The following is a 17,385-nucleotide window of genomic DNA, read 5'->3' as shown; positions in this document are numbered from 1 at the left end:
TCCCTAGACCAAGTCTAATGCAGGTAGAGCCAAGCATGTAGAACCAGAGGAGATTACACCCCAGGTAGAGAACGGCATTCCAAGTTCAAGGGAGTGAGAGATGGACAGTATAGTGAGGAGGAGAGGGTAAGTGAGTCTGGGGGTGGGCTGAGGGCAGATTGTGTGCATTGTTTCTCTTTTTTCTTTTTTTTCTGTACATATATATATGTATATATATATATTATGGAGTCGATTTGCCAACATATACTATAACACCCAGTGCTCATCCCGTCAAGTGCCCCCCTCAGTGCCCATCACCCTGTCACCCCCACCCCCCGCCCACCTCCCCTTCTACCACCCCTTGTTCGTTTCCCAGAGTTAGGAGTCTCTCATGTTGTGTCTCCCTCTCTGATATTTCCCACTCATTTTCTCTCCTTTCCCCTTTGTTCCCTTTTACTATTTTTTATATTCCCCGTATGAGTGAAACCATATAATGTTTGTCCATTTCCGATTGACTTACTTCGCTCAGCATAATGTCCTCCAGTTCCATCCATGTCGAAGCAAATGGTGGGTATTTGTCGTTTCTAATGGCTGAGGAATATTCCATCGTATACATAGACCACAGCTTCTTGATCCATCATCTTTCGATGGGCACTGAGGCTCCTTCCACAGTGTGGCTGTTGTGGACATTGCTGCTGTGAACATCGGGGTGCAGGTGTCCCGGTTTTTCACTGCATCTGTATCTTTGGGGTAAATCCCCAGCAGTGCAATTGCCGGGTCGTAGGGCAGATCTATGTTTAACTCTTTGAGGAACCTCCACACAGTTCCCAGAGTGGCTGCACCAGTTCCCATTCCCACCAACAGTGCAAGAGGGTTCCCCTTTCTCCACATCCTCTCCAACATTTGTGGTTTCCTGTCTTGTTAATTTTCCCCATTCTCACTGGGGTGAGGTGGGATCTCATGGTGAGACATGGTTGACATTTGGGCCAGGTCAGTTCCTCACCGTGTGGGTCTGCATCTGGGTTTGAGCACTAACTGCAAACAGCACTTGCAAGTCTTTGTGACTATAGTAAATCCACGCCTCTTAATCTCCAGCCCCCTTGAGAGGCCAGCACCGGCTGAGTATGGCATTTAGGGTAGGGGCAGGAGCTCGGCCTTCATTCTCAGCGTGATGGAAGACACTGCAGTGTTCAATTTACATCATTAGGCGTTGTTACCGATCAGTCTGACTACTGTATGTCAAAGATTTTAGGGAGTAAATAGTGGCAGTGGTGAAACCAGGCAGGAGGCTCTTTGCAGGCTGCATCAAGCACGTTGGCTATGTACATACGGCACCTTAGGGAGTGTAAGAGAAGGAGACACAAACTGGAGGTCAGAGGCAAACGTCAGGACTCTACAAGGCTGTTGAGGGACATTGTGTAGAAATATGAGAAAGGCATCCAGGATGGAACCTGGGCACTTGGAACATTCAAAGTCTAACAAGAGGAGGAAGAGCTGGAAAGAAGCAGTAAAGGAGTAATCAGCGGTGGATGAACAAACCAGGAGAGTGTGGCATCATGGATGGTGAGAGGAGAAAGCATTTCAAGAAGGAAAGAGGTTGATAATCTGTGTCCAGTGTGGCTGAGAGATCAGGTGACATTGGGTCAGGGGGTGACCACATGTTTGAAAAGATCTTTGGTGACTTTAACAGAAAAAGTCATGGTGAAGGTACAAGCCTGCAATAGGTAGAGGGACTTAGGTGGGCTATTTTAAAAAAACATTCAGATTGGGACACCCAGGTGGCTCAGCAGTTGAGCGTCTGCCTTCGGCTCAGGGCATGATCCTGGAGTCCTGGGGTGGAGTCCCACATCAGGCTCCCTGCATAGAGCCTGCTTCTCCCTCTGTCTGTGTCTCTGCCTCTCTCTCTGTCTCTCATGAATAAATAAATAAAATCTTTAAAAGAAATAAATAATAAAAAACATTCAGATTTATTTTATTATAAAATTGTAATAACATGTTTGTAAGCTGATGGTAGTAATCTCTGAGACAGACAGGCAGAGAGAGAAAGAGAGAGAGAGAGAGAGAACACAAGGGAGAAGGGGAGATAACTGTGGATGCAAAGTCCTTGGGAGTTGAGGGGCTTGGCCTCTCATGGGAGCAGAGGACTTTCACCCACAGCAACCAGGCAGGGACTGTACATGGGAACAGACATGAGTGGGTTGACAGGTTTCATGGTGAGAAGATGACAAAGTGCCTGACTCATTGTGTCAGCTTTCTCAACGATGTAAGAGGCAAAGTCATGAGCTTTGCGTGTGAGGGTTGGTGGGTGGAAGGGTGGGTACAACGGGGCCATAAGAGGGTTAGGGGAAAGGGTACGAAACCCTCCTTTGATATATTGAGAAGATGGGTCTACTTACCAGGTAATTCGTTCTCATCGGACAAAGTGGAGGCCACTGGGGATTTGTGGTCATGGATTTTGGCCTGAGACCAGGACACACTATTGTCGGATTTTCCTTTGGTCATAACCTGAGTGAGGTTCACAGATGGAGTCATTTGGGTTTGCAAAGGTTGTATTTTTGCCAGTCGTGTTTGTTAGAGGGGAAGAGGAGCACTTCTAGGGGTGTAATTTGGAGGATGGAGGGTGGGCTCTGAGCTGCTCAGTGGGGAGAAGAACCCCCAGTGGGTGGTGGCTAGTGAGGATGTGGCAAGAACACAGACTGGAAGCCTCACGCGGTTGAGGGGTCTCTGGGGCAGGAAGGGGGCAGGCAGCGGCTGGGCTTGGGGGCAGTGGCACTCTGGAGACACTGCATTTCTGAGTGGCTACTTGAGCTGGTGAGATAGATCACCCCTGGTGGCTCACCACCCCACCCATCCAGCTGGGACGGATCCCAGCGACAGGGATCCTGCTCCACCTTCCGACCTGGGTCTCTGCAGCTGCCAGCCTGAGCCCCTGGTGGGCCCTCAGGTGACTGTGGTTCCTCCTGTGTCCTGCTGGGGCACGCGCAGTTCTGTCCCTAACTCCTCATCAGGACTGAGCTCTGGCAGGTGCCTTTACCCTCCCCCGCCCCCCCCCCCATCTGGACTTTGGAGTTCCCATTTCTCTCTTCATTGACTCCTTTGTGGTGTTCTCTTATCGCTGCACTCCAGAGCCTCACACGGGCCCGGCATGTAGTGCGCCCTACTGATTCTTTGACGAATCCGTAAATGAAACGTTGACCGGCTGCAAAGAACATTCCCTGAGATGCTTTCAGGAGGCTGCCCAGCCTCTGCCAGAGCCCGGCGCTTCATAACAGGATTTTTCCCTCTCACGGTCGTTCCTTAGAAAGGCCAATTCCGGCTGCTATTCATCGGGTACCTAAGTAGTATCCTGCAAAGAGCACATCAGTGATTAATGGGTTTATTAAATAAAATGCCATTCATGATATGGGGAACCGATGTCTAATATAACATCTGCCTTCTTAAAAAAAAATCAGAGTATCATTAAAATAAAATCAGGGTGTAAGGAAAATAGAACCATGTGCAGAGGTTTGTGACCAAGAACATATGTTAGTGGGAAAAAACCCCACCCTAGTAGCATATTTTATTACTAATTATTTAAATCAACATGTAAAATATGTCATTTACCTCAAAGACTGTTTTGGATGGTTTCTAAAAATAACTACCTCATTGAATCCAAGACCCTCTCAATGAGGAGATATACCACTATGTCGTGCAGCACCGAGGAAGAAAAATATGCTGCCAATTACCTCTGATACCTTTATCGTAGGATGTATACCTGCCCCAAATGTCTGCCCCCAACAGAAGACCGAGCCTAGAGCTTATTTATTTCTTAACAGTGGTTCTCGACCGGGTGAAAGAGGCCTGCTCCCCCAGGACACTTGGTAGTACCTAGAGACATTTTCCATGGTCACAGGGAGGGTGGTGGTGCTATTGCTATCTATTGAGTAGAGGCCTACCAAACACAGCTTCCAACACCCGAGGGACCGTCAGCCCGAGACGTTAATAGTGTCAATGCAACAAAACCAGGCTCTAAACAAACAAGAAGAGTTGCTTGTGCTCTTTACATTCCACCATCACCTGCCAGATTTTCTTTGCCTTTTATTTCCATAGAACATGGATTTTTAAGCACTGGGTCCACTCTGAATGCATATATGAAAACTATAACCATGACTTGGAGCAACGATTTATTTCAATAAATTAACCTGAGCCCTATGCAAGCCTTTGTTTTTCCTACTCTAATATAAAACCAGAAAACACACTCAGTCACGTTCTATGTTCTAATTACACTTTCGGAGGGTGTAACAGTCATATGAATTAAGAAGCAGTAAACGTACATTGATTTTTTTTTTTACATATTCCGAAAGATGCAAGCCTCAATGCGTGTCCTAAAGCATGAACAATGGAATCAATTGTAGAATTTTTTTAAAGACACTCAAACGCAGAATTATATCAAGCTGACAGGCCTTTCCAACTTGTGATGTGTCTCCTTAACATCATTTGGACACAATTCAATTCACATCCTTGGCTTAGCAAGGAGCTAAACCCAGTAGCAAAAACGCTGGTGCTTGTGGGAAGTTTCCGGGGGTTATAACAGGAAACTCTGGAAATTATAGAAGAAGAGGCCTTCTTTCATCTTTTCAGATCCAGATCTGTCTGACTTGATGAGCCTGAACTTCTGAGGCATGATTCAGAAAGTGTCATCCAACTTTAGGGGTGACCAAGGAGAAGCAAAAGTCAAAAAGAATTTGTTCTTTCTGTCTCTGGCTTTCACGCTGATGTCACAAGGACATTTGTGAGAAGGGCATGGGTGTCCCTAAGACAGTTACCTTGTGACAAATAGGAAGTAAACTTTCGCTGAGAAGTCCATTAAATTCCAAGGCTGAGTCGAGTGCTAACCTGCCCTTTAGGTGTGGACAATGGGTCTTCACATGTTCTAATTGAACCATAAGTATTCGTCACAGACATCTGACTACAGGCCCGGTCACTGAAAGAAATGGTCCAGTTCCTGGGCCAGGCAGCACTCCTGACTCCCGTCTCATTTCCCCCTTGGGCCCCGTTACATGTCTGGAAGCCACCACCCCCATTCAGGCATTCAGTGCTTGGCATTCTATTGCCTTCCTACAATCAAAACCAGGTTGAAAGAAAAGTCTTGCACTAGACATTTACAGATTAGGGTGGATTTAATTTGGTGATGATGCTGTGGATTCAAACATTTTGATTCTAGACTCTAATTAAGCAGCAAAAGGCTCTGCTTCTGGTTCATAGGAATTCAGGCTTTCATTGACAGTTTGGAAAGGAAGTTGAGATGGTGGAGCTTTGGCCCTGCCTCAGACATCAGAGCAGTTTTGGGGCATCTGGGTGGCTCAGTTGGCTAAGCATCCAACTCTTGATTTCGACTCAGGTCGTGATCTCAGGGTTGTGAGATCAAGCCCTACCTTGGGCTCTGAACTCAGTACAGAGTCTGCCTGAGATTTACTCTCCATCTCTCCCTCTACCTGAGCCCCTGCCCCACTCATTTTCTCTCTCTTTCTCTCGCTCTCTGCCCCCCCTCAAATAAATAAATAAAATTAAAAAAAAAAAAAGAAGTCAGAGCTGTTTACGTGACCTGAGCCCCAATCCTGCTCTCTCACAGGGTCTGCCTACCTGCTGTCTGGGTCCTGTTTTTTAATAAGCTCAAAATGCAAACGTAAATCCTGCTAATGGAACTTTAGCTGAGAATTCAGTGAAGACAAGAGACAGAGTCGTCTTGTTCATTCTTGTGTCTCTTGGGCCTAGATCAGAGCAGGTGACCGGAATATGGATATCCAGTAAACAAACGGTAGACTGAACACCTCTTAAATGAAACATTGTTTGGAGGGATTGATTCCTGTAGTGTGAGTTATTTTTGAAGGCAGAAATCTTTCCTGTGGATACATGCAGGGATTGAACAATTGATTTAAAACTGTTCAACTCTATAATTTTGAGTATCGTCTATGAGAGGTGACTGCTCTGTGGCCACTTGTCAATGTGGGAGGACAGTTCCCTACCCCTCAATCATGGTAGTACTGTCAGATGATCCTTTGAGTTGGGGAGGGAAGGCTAATATGCCAGGACTAATTACAGGGCTAGATTTGAGAAGGAATCCTGATTCTTTCATACAATGTTCAAGGCTTTTTGTGGTTTATTCCCTTCAATGAATGTTTACTGAACAGCTCCTGAAGTAGTTTGTATCACAAAACATCCCAAAACGCACTGACTTAAAGCAATAATTATTTAGTATTGCTCACATTTCTGCAGGCTGGGGTGGCTAACCTAGGCTCCTTGTCTTGGACCCCTCTACTGACCTTGGCTAGGTTTTTTCACATGTTTGCAGCTGACCACTGGCCGGAGGATATAGGCTAGGTGTGTCCAGGCAGCTCTACGACACGAATCTCTAATCTTCTTCTGAGAGTCTCAGGTCAACACCGGTGTGCTCTTCTCAGGGCAACAACAGAAGTGCAGGAGGACCAGCTCAGCCTCGCAAGTGCTTTTCACGTTTTTGTTGTACTATGTCTTCTAAGTCAATTGTAAAGTCAAGGAGTGGGGAAGTGCACTCTGTCCACAAAGAGGAGAGAAAGGAGGGAGTAAATATGTCCAAACAAAGATTTAATCTACCATATCAAGCATGTATCAGGAATATCCCATCAGCCTCATTCACTAGTAAGTCTTTGTCCTCTTACAGTTCCAGCCTTCCAAACAAATGAGTAAATGAGTGCCAAGAGGGTAGATGGCAGAGGGAGGAAGAACCACCATCTGTTTGACTTTGTGGTGAGATAATTTGGACTTGTTATAGATTTATGTCTAAATCAGTAATTCTTATCTGTAGAGGAGGAGGATAGGCTAAGGATCTCAGGAAATCGAGAATGTGATGAAAGCTCTCCTTCCTCTTCCCAGATGAATGTCCATATACACAGAAGCACAATTATCAACATATAATTTTAGAGGAATTAAGGGCTCTGAAGCCCATCTGTGGATCTCCTTGGGATTTCATGGATGTCTAGCCAAGAGCATCTGGTCTAATTGCTTCTACATGAAAGGCCCAGAGAAGTTGGGATAGGCCTGAGTTATCAAGAAGGACTTCTGGAAAGCATGTTGACTTCAGACTCCTTTGGGAATCTGTTCTAACTGAGATTAGAACTTGAGGGACTCCAGGGTTTCAGATCTGATAATGTCCCTGGATCTCCTATACTGAGCTGTTTCCAAGTGATATGGACCTATTTCAACAAACAAAAAAGGCACCAGCAATATACTAGCTCACAAGCAGTTCCCAGGCGACAAAGCAAACACTGGAAAAGAGGAGAAACATTTTAAAGCCGCTTAAGACAGTATATGGTTAAGCATTCAAATGATGCCATTGAGGTGAGTGTAAAATGTGTCTCAGACAGTTGTCTTGCAGGATCTCTGAGGATACAAAGTGGAATGTGGGTCTTAAAATTAGGGAGGGGTGCTCTTCCCTGAAAAAGTAGGAGAACAAGAGGCCACCAGGTAACTCACTCTCATGTCTACAAGAAGGACCAGGCCATGAGCTGGGGTTGGGGATGGGAATGAAGACATATAAAAGTTGCCAAGTGATAGGATAGGGAAGTGGTACCAAGAGAGTTCGTTAACATCTTGTTTCCAAGACACAGAAGATTAGACTTCAAGTGTGTGTGTGTGTGTGTGTGTGTGTGTGCTGGTCGGTCAAGGAGAGGGGGTCTTCACCTGAGGGTGAACAGTAACAGCGCCTTCCTAGAATTGTGATGAAGGCTTACTGAACTGATTCAGAAAAAGATTGTGCGTTCTACAGTGTATAGTGAGCACTTAGTAAATAAACACATCCTCGGGTGTGGTACCTAAACTTCCTTGTGAAGTGATTACTCCTGTGAAAAGGGGGGTTTGGCTTATGTAAATGGGGTGTCAGAAGAGAGAAATTAGTTTCAAGCACAGATACAGAAGTTTAACAATATCATCAGATCTTTCTCTCTTTCCCTCTCTTTCTCTCTTTCCCTCTCTTTCTCTCTCTCCCTCCCTCTCTCTCTACCTCTCTCTCTCTCTCAGTCTCTCTCTCTGTCTCTCTCCTGGTTTCCCCCTCTCCCTTCATCTTCTCTGACTTTGGACATGAGGCTCCTTATCAGGCAATCTTTCTATAGGTAGTAGGAAAGATGTTCTCTGGCATCTCCGGGTTTATCTGGCCCATAATGACATATTTTTTTTAAGTTTTACTTTTATCACATGCATCTGATTTAAAGGATAGACTAACTCTAAGGGAGCACTTCTATGAAAACAACACTTTTTACCTCCTGTTTCATTGCCTCTCTTGGAGTCATCACTTTTCAAACTTTCTGGCTGATTTTCTTTCTATTTATCTCTCAATAATATGATCGGTTTTGATTTTTTATTTTTCAACATTATAGCATGAATTTTCTCTGTACAAATTAGACAATTTACCCCACTATAGAAATCCACTATTTCCAACATCTAGCTCCCAATTTAGTTAAATTACTCCTTGGTTAGATCATTGTTCAATAATTATATTACTATAACTATGCAAATGATACTCTGCTGAGTCAAGTAGTTATGATTACTTTTGCTTCTTACATAACTTTGTTTAATTGGAACAAGTGTCTTTTTCTGTACTTCTACTTTTCTTTTCCTTTTTCCTTAGTTTTCTATAGGTTTGCCATCATGTCAACCCCAAATTCTCCTGTTGTCTAATTCTCCTCTCAAGATGTGCAGATATTCTATGGCTTTCGTTTTCTTACAAGAAATCTCTCCCAGAATCATCTAACACATACCAATCTGGACTCTTTTACCCTTCAGGCCTGGTGTGCAGATCTCACTGGGGATCTCTTCTTACTGTCATCCTGGGAATTGTCTTCCTTGTTTCCTGTATTGATCTCCCATTAATGTATCTCTCACATTTTCTTCCTTAGAGGTGCATATGCTTATTTTTGGTGGAGCATATCTTGAAGTGCTTCCTGGCCAAGGGTGTGAGGGAAGTATAATTTGGAGATCTTATATATCTGAAAATATTTATTATAGTCGTCCACTTAAAGGATAGTTTGGTTGGGAATAAATTCTAGATTGGAGATCATTTTTCTTTGCAATTTTGAATGCATTGCTTTATTCTCTTTCCAAGCTCTCAATGTTATTTTTGAGAATTCCAAAGTGCTTCTGGTGTCTGAATCTTTGTAGGCAATTTGGAAGCTTGTAGGAGATAATTTGCTGAAATTTTATAATGATATATCCTAGTATGGGTCAAATTTAGCCATAGTGCCAGACACTTGAGTCCCTTCCTTCCCAAAAGTCAGTATATTCTGTTATGGAAAATGTTCTTCTATTTCTTTATTGATGATTCCCTGTCCTCTCATTTTTTTCTCTAGAATCCGTATTATTTATATGTTGAAACTACTGGGGGTGTGTACTATTTTTTAATTATCTTAATTTTTCTCCTTGTCTTTTTTCTTTAATGTCTGGGAGATTTATGCAACTCTATCTTTCAATCCTTCTACTGAGTTTTTATAGTTTTAATTTTCATGAGCTCCTTTTTTTGTCCTCTAAATGATTTGCTTTCTATAGCTTTTTTTTTTTTCTTATTTTACGGATACAATATCTTCCTTTTTCTCTGGGGAATATTAGTGGGGTTTTTTTAAGTTTTCTTCTCTTGCATTCTCTCCTATTTCCTTCAAGTATTTTTACTTCATGTTTGTTGGTTTCTATCTTTCAGGATAAAACACTGTTGTTATGGAATTCTATCCAATTTTCTTTGTTCTTATCAGTTCTGCCTTTATAAATGTCCTGTACTCATTTCAGTTGCATTTTTGAGTTGTCTGTTTATATTAAGAGTGAGGTGCTAAAATGTCCATAAATTCAGTGTGTGTGTTAGTGGGCATTGTCAGCCCTGGACTTCAGTGGATTTCACTTGGCTGGGCTGCTTTTATGAGGGAACCCTAATGTCTGTATCTCTAGGTTTTTCATCTTGAGCTGGGAAGATTATCCAGAGAAGGTCTTCCATTCACTTGTCCTGAGGGTAAAGACCTAACAGTGTGTGGGAGCTGTGCCAAGGATGAGACCACATGGGTCTCATCACTGATTATAGTACTTGTTCAACCTTTGGTTTCAGACAAGTAACCCTGTAACACCACTAGACCTGATTCCCTCAGTCAGGAAACATTCTGTTTTACCATTTACATAAAATAGATCTATAGTCCTCTGCTGGAGCAGAAGTTGTCTAGACATGGGAAGTGGAGAGGTGATGTGGGATTGAATTGAGTCTCAAACTTCTAGCTGATCTCTTCTTACTAGTGCACCTTCATCACATCCAAAAGCAACTGGTTCCATGAATACTTAAGACTGTTGAGGATCTGTTACTAAGCTATCTTGATAAGAATTTTTCTCAGATCTACTTAGACAATTGCTCATCTCTCAACAAAACACTCGCAATCATCTTCTCTTCCATTCTTTTTGTTCTTATGTGTTTATTTTAGCTGGGTTTAAAAAGACAACAAAAGGAAATGTGTATGTTCAGTTTTTGGTGTTCTTAAAACTCTTTATCTCCCAACCTTCATGTGATATCCCTCCAAAAGACTGATAAATTTGTTGGATTATATGCCCAGGTCCTCAACTTGGCACTAATCCCTGTGATCTTTGTTCTCTTGAGAATCTGGATCACCTGCTTTTCCTTGTGGTAGGCAAGGGGTCACTATATATGATCAACAACTACGTGAGAATCATACTGAGCATCAGTTCCCTAAAGAAGGGGACGTAGCACTGACAAATAGGTAGCAAATGTCCCAGACACAGGGCAACTTTGTCCTCCAAAAGGTGCTGATATTGAGGAAGCAAGGATTTCCCTTGGTTGCTTTGTATTCAAAAAATGTTGGCTCCATCTCAGAAACACTAGTTATCCAAGCAGAAAGCACCTCCCTTGATGTATTTCTCCATTGTAAGCCTCAGCAACATCTGTTCACACTTAGCGCTTCTGAATCAATTTATTAATGTGGATGCCCATTGGTTTGCAAGGACAGAGAAGGCTTCCCAGAGAAATTCTATGCCCTGGAGAGAAAATGGAGGCTATGGCAGGCAGCTCTTCCAGAGCTCAGGGCCTGGACTCTGGGTATACACAAGGAAAGGGGTAAATGTAGTGCTCTTCTTTTATTGGAGTGACCAGTGACAAAGGGACATGATATTTGTTTCCCTGATTTCACCTCAGAAGTCCTAAAGGAGGGGAATCCATTGTGGAAAACAATCCATGCCCATTGTGAGGGTAGATGTTCTTTATTCTTGTAAGGATTTTTTTTTTTTCTTGTAAGGATTTTGTGTTAGTTTCTGAAACATGATGCTAGGACATTCAAAATAATGCCATCCCTCTTAAGTGTTAAACCCTAAGTGGGACAAGCTTGTGGTTTCTTTTGAGACCTCTAGCTGTCTATGTCACAATGACGCAGTTTAGAAGACAATGTTTCTGAAGGACATTTTTAATGGCAAACTTTAAATGAAGTCAATCCTTGATGGCTCAATGACAATGCCTGTGTGTTTTTGTCCTTTTCCAACTTAACAAGAACAAAAAAAGAGCCAATTAGTCACATATGATGGGACGTGATGACATTTTTACTTCTGAACTTTCCTGGTATAAAAGGGTCACCCAAGGAGGATCTGACAGTAAGTGTGAGGAATTTGGCAAGAAAACCACTGATCTGCAGAGATTTTGGAAAATCCAAAATGATTAGGTAAAAGACTATCTTTTTCCACAAAAAAAAAACTGTTGAATTTACACATTTTTTTATTTATACTTGCCTAAATGAAACTAATCTTAGGGGTTTTTTTTCCCCCTACCCTACAGCTCATTAAAATTCAGCCTCATTCTACTTCTGCTGAGTTCTACAATGCATGTGATCTGGTGTTATCCAGTTTCACCTTCTAAGGTAAGAGTTTTGCCTGTATTTGTGATGTTTTACTAGATGGCTTATATGTGTTTATGTTCAAAATAATCTCAAGAAATATGTGACAGAGAGTAATTTCTCCTATTATTAGAGCTTTCAATGAAAAAAATATAAGCAGTCATAAAATTAGTAAAGAGAAGCATTTATGTGACAAAAATAATGCTAGACTTGTTAAAATTTGTTTTTAAATATTTAGAAGTTGGCTCCTGCATGGAAAAGCATTCATTTTGAAGTAAAATGTGCATAGTTTTGCCCATGACAATTTAGTTATTCCACATATGTGCATTCATGATCAAAGTGAACATTTAACCATTGAAACCATATTACAAATACAATAGATCATTTTTTTAAAATAGTGAATTTACCAATTTTTTAAAAAAAATTCTAACTTTTCAAATACAGAATATAGATAAAATGACATATATTGATGAAACATCACATAAAATATTAATTCCTGTGTTTATTCAAGAATATTGATTGAGATTCTAATGTTAATCATTGAACTGTTCAGAATATTCAGAAAATGAACATCTTTCTTTGGAATATTTGATGCTATTTTTACATGATATTTCAGGTGTTTTAATGTCAATACTTTGTTTAAAATATTTTAAAATATTTGTGGTCCCTGATAACATTTTGTATTCACTGAGACTTAACCTGGCATACTGCAATTACTGAATCAATGTAATTCATGAAACTATTTTTTGGATAATGAGATGCTACACAAATCCTAAATAATAGATATATGTCCAAACATAATGATCTAGCTGTTTATATTATTGGTCTTCTTACTAATCTTTGCATCTGTCATTTTTCTTTTTCTTGTTTACTTAAGTTAGCTTCTTTTTTCCTGATTTAGTCCTATGAGCATTCAACACTAATTGAGTCATTGATTCTATAAGACATCAACCATATTGATCAAGTTGATGAGTCACAACCCATAAATTGGTATATTTTCTCAAGTGTCTTCCTAATTACTTTCTGTTCTTTTCCCGAAGGTTTATTCATGACATTTCTGTTGAAAGAGAGGCATTTGTATGCGGCTTCTTCTTCTTCTTTTTTTTTTTTTTTAATTAAGAATGTACTTTCTTCTAATGTACTTACAAATCGGCTTACCTATAAATGAGATGTTTCTTCTTTCCATGCATTTTCCATATTTCTATTTTTGCATGTGACAATTTCATTCTCATTATAACTCCATCATGTAGCAACGGTATCATTTTGACTGTTTAAGGTGAGTAATTACACAGACAAACGATGTATAGGCTCTTGTAGTATTTGTTGTTAACTTCGTAAAGTACATCAATTAGGCAAACATACCATATTATTCTGTTTACAAGTCAGCTCTGGCAAGGACTCCCTTCAGTGATCAGCGAAGTACATCGGTATCTTTTTAGGGATGTTTCCAGGATCTTATAATCAGAAATGATGCATTTCTTTTGCAATACAATGGTGGCCTCACGAGTATTTCTGGAAAGAACTGGAATGCTTCCCTTCCTGAAATGACTCATAGGCCCTCCTTGCTGGGGATTTAAAATAGATGGCATTATATTATGCTTAGATTTCCTCCATTAACAGAAGGAAAAACACATCGTGGGCGTTCAAATAAGAGTTTTGATTGGTTTTCCATGACCAATATTTCTGAAATTCCCTCTGACTGTTCCCAGGTCCAAAAAAAAAAAAAAAAATGCTCATGATTTTTCCAGAGGCCAGCGGGAATGATTTACCTGGGTGCTCTGATTACTGGAACCTTCAGTAACCTATCCAGGCATGGGTGAAGCATTCTAGAGAACATTTTTTTTTTCATTTTGTCCCCCTTTCAACTTCCAAAGTAACCTGAAACCACGCCTGTGTTCCTGCCCCAGGAAAGGAAAATGTGTAATTTTTTTTTACTTTGTAATATGTTTCTTTCCAATTAAGACCTGTCAGCCTCCTTTTCCTCTTACTGCTCTCATGTGTTGAGAAATGGATTGGAGTCAGGTGCTTCCACTCAAATCCCTTCTTAATCTACAAGCCATTTAATTTCTCAATTTAAAACTGAGGAAATGATAATATCACTTCATCCATAGAGCTTTCTGAGAGGATAAAATGAGATGATACACATTAAGGATTTACCACAAAGATCATTGATAAATCTTTGGTCCATTTATTGATGAAACTTGGAATTGTAACTCATCAGCATTATACTTCCTCTGAAACCACAGAGGAGGGGACATAGGACAAGTGCTGAAAATTCTTACTTGATATCTGTGTCAGGCCCATTTCTTGGGACATGCCCCTCTGCTCTTTACTTGGTTTCTTCATCTGGAAAGTACGGGGTTGAACTGCACATTCTAGATGGCCAGATCGAGCTCTTAAGATTCCAGACATGTGCTTCTTTCAAGACTAAGTACCCCCTCCACTATCTGGGCCTTTAAACCACTGATGAGGAACTGAACCAAAGTCAAAAGATGAAGATGCTATTGTTCAAGAAGCAAGATAGCTTTGTGGAGAATCTTGGTAAATGGCCCACGACAAATCCCAGAAGAAAAAGTGTTTCCAACTGAAACCTGAAGCTTGGTTATCATGGGTTGTTTTTTCTTAGTAAATTTTTAAAAACTTCCCAGGACTAATTAGTGCCACTTGAAAGATTCTTTATAAAGTAATAGCAACAAGATAACTATGTATGGTGTATGATGCAAATCCCGAATAATAGCGTTTACATAAGTAGCATAAAAATTAGACAGGAGAGTAGATAGCTCTGAATAATATTTTGTATTTAGATAAAGCATATGTCGTGTTCTCGTAAAATTTCCCCCTTGAAAGGTTAGAGACATTGAACTTATAGCCTTAAGGTTTTGAAAATTGTTACTATTGAAATAAGTTTTTAACCCTAAAGTTGTATTCTCTCCCTCGTCCCCCATCTGAATTGCCAGGTGTCTGGAAAATCTGATTATTTTCTCATCCTGCTGAACACCTGCCCAACCAGGATGGACAGAAGCGAGGGACTAGATTTTCTAAAGCCAATTTTCAAGAAGACGCTTATGAAAAGGTCCTTTCGCAATGGAGTTGGCACAGGGATGAAAAAAACTTCCTTTCGAAGAGCAAAATCATGAATAAGTGTGCAAAGGACTCTGGGAATTAATCTCAAACTTTGTAGAGTGTGACTAATGTGCTAAAAGTCAGTTATATCTTTATCATTAAGTATTGGTGTGCTCTCAATTCTTAAATATCATTTCTCTCTGAGCTAGTACGGAGTAAATTGAGTTTAAAAAAATGTAAACCTGCCTCAAACTTCCCCTGCAAGAGAATAAACTATTTATGTGATCAGTTAGCAACTTCCCTGGCTAAGGATGGACACATTTGCTTTGATCTTAAATTGGCTAGAAAGTATGAGCATTTTTACTGTAATGACAATGGTATGATTACTTTCCTGCCTGTAATACCGTAATATCATAATTCTGATTTCTTTTTCTTTTAAATATGACTTTCTGAGATGACTCAGCAGGGCCAATTCTTTTAGGATGTGCTTTTTTAGTTTCAAAGAGAGTCTTGTGAGATTAACCGAAGTTAAGGTTCATGCTACCACAGTATTTTCCTTAATCGATTGATTGATACCAGAAACAAACATCACCTGCACCCTCTGGGAGTAACGCTTGCTGTTCTTTCCAACAAATATACTTGGACATGGATTTTTGTTTTGCCTTGGAAGTTTGTTATTTCCTTTTACCTTAAAACATAGAAACCCTGCTAGTAACAATAATTGCAACAGAGAGACTGTTGGTTGCCCTGTGGGGTGGGAAAGTCCTTTGTGAGCCAGTTCCCCAAACTGTGCTGATGAACAGACCACTCCTTCCCTCTCCAGGAAAGACCTGGACTCTCCTTCCACTGAAACTCCTGACATTTCTCCTCCTCCTCCCCCTCCCCCTCCCCTTCCCCCTCCTCCTCCTTCTTCTTCTTCCTCTTCTTTTTTAAGTAGGCTCCATGCCCAGGGTGGAGCCCAGTATGGGGCTTGAACCCATGACCCTGAGATCAAGACCTGAGCTGAGATCAAGAGTTGGATGCTTAACTAACTGAGCCACCTAGGTGCCTCCTGACATTACTTCTTTTAAAAGGATAATACATTGGTTGATGTGTTATTTCTTCAAAGGCCTAACTTTAATAAATGTGTACATGCATGTCTGATTCTGCATGTGTGTGTTGCACACACTAAAGGGTGTTCTGACTGAGAAAATCATTGTGTTTTCCACTTCAATCTATGTGTATAGGCACAGATGAGGTGAAAAAGTCCTCATGCACTTTATTTATTTTATTTTTTATTTATTTATTTATTTATTTATTTTCCTCATGCACTTTATTTATTTTATTTTTTATTTATTTATTTATTTATTTTTTCCTCATGCACTTTAAAATGGACTAGAGACCCTCATGTCCTTTTGCTTTCTATCCCCATGATCCTGACCTTTGTTCCTCTGGGGACAATTTTAGAAATCTAAACAGCTGGTCAGTGGTAGCTCCACCCTCCCTACCTTCTATGACTGAACTTCTTTCAGAGCATCTGGAAATGCAATGAAGGGGTTTATCTGTTAGTAAAGTCCTGCCTGCTGAAAGGCTCTGTAGCACCATGAGGCCTAATGGGTGAGATACAAAGTGCTTCCAATAAACTGGAAAATTGAGCAGTAGACTGTCAAGGAATCTAGTTTGGTTTTTTTTTTTTTTTTTTTTTTTTTTTTTTTTAAATCTGCCTGGCATTATAGGCAGGGAGGCTAATTAGCTAGCCCAATAGGTGTTATTTACTCCTGCAAAGTTGAAAAATAGTTACTGCATTAATATGCTCATGTTAAGTGTGGTGTTGATTGGGCATCTTGTGTAGGGAAGAGTTTATTGTTGCAAAGGAATCTTCCTGATTTTCTATTTGCATTTATATGAATTGGTTGGAGTAATAAAACACTAAAAACATAATTGGAAAAATTCTTTTCCCATTTCTGGATCTAAAATATCATTCTAACCTCAGGGGGAAAAAGGCCTATGAAAAAGTAGTGGCACTCTAAAAAACATAGCAGAGTAAAAGCTGGCAGTGGGGAAGTTTACTTTCTGATGCAGAATTGTACCTCTTGCTAGGGTTTTAGGAATAAGTGTTTAAGATGAAAAGTACTTCCAAGTCCTGTTTGGACAGTGTCATTAGAGAGGTGGCCAAAGGCTAATCATGTCAACCTTGAGGAAGCGAATCCCAAACCAGTGTAGAAACCAAGTGGCCAGGGGACTATATGCAATCCTGGACACCAGTTTCTGCTCAGGCAGTATGCTCCCAAGGCTGCATGGAGAATGGCCTTAAACGATGGAAAGTGCAGGTGAGCTGGTCACAAGATGTTAATGACGCTTTGCCCTTTCCCTTGTCACCTGGGGGTGTTGATGGAGGTCTGAATCTTACTGTTAGAGCCAGCTGCCTCAGGCAAGGCTTTGGAAGCCCTCAGAAGGCACATATCCCAAGGGATGAGTAACATTGTTA

The 17,385-nt window shown here is 40.9% G+C and overlaps 1 protein-coding gene across 1 annotated transcript; it reads left to right on the top strand.

Moving 5' to 3' along the window:
• Positions 1–11,554: 11,554 nt before the first annotated feature.
• Positions 11,555–15,568, top strand: NPS (neuropeptide S). The gene is made up of 3 exons (XM_077877018.1): positions 11,555–11,684; positions 11,798–11,879; positions 14,813–15,568. Exons 1-3 carry the CDS (start codon positions 11,557–11,559, stop codon positions 14,990–14,992), a joined length of 390 nt encoding a protein of 129 aa, XP_077733144.1. The 5' UTR covers positions 11,555–11,556; the 3' UTR covers positions 14,993–15,568.
• The last annotated feature ends 1,817 nt before the right edge of the window (positions 15,569–17,385 follow it).

The sequence above is a fragment of the Canis aureus genome, chromosome 29, assembly GCF_053574225.1.
Source record: "Canis aureus isolate CA01 chromosome 29, VMU_Caureus_v.1.0, whole genome shotgun sequence".
Taxonomy (NCBI): Eukaryota; Metazoa; Chordata; class Mammalia; order Carnivora; family Canidae; genus Canis; species Canis aureus.
The sequence above is the reverse complement of the archived record's forward strand: the minus strand, read 5'-3'. Positions and strand labels throughout refer to the sequence as shown.

What these genes read in the sequence shown, in the direction of transcription:
- NPS (XM_077877018.1), top strand. Translation starts at nt 11,557, where the DNA reads ATGACATTTTTACTTCTGAACTTTCCTGGTATAAAAGGGTCACCCAAG. An exon ending in GGAAAATCCAAAATGATTAG is followed by an intron (nt 11,685 to 11,797) that starts GTAAAAGACTAT and finishes CCTACCCTACAG; the next exon opens with CTCATTAAAATTCAGCCTCA. An exon ending in ATCCAGTTTCACCTTCTAAG is followed by an intron (nt 11,880 to 14,812) that starts GTAAGAGTTTTG and finishes CTGAATTGCCAG; the next exon opens with GTGTCTGGAAAATCTGATTA.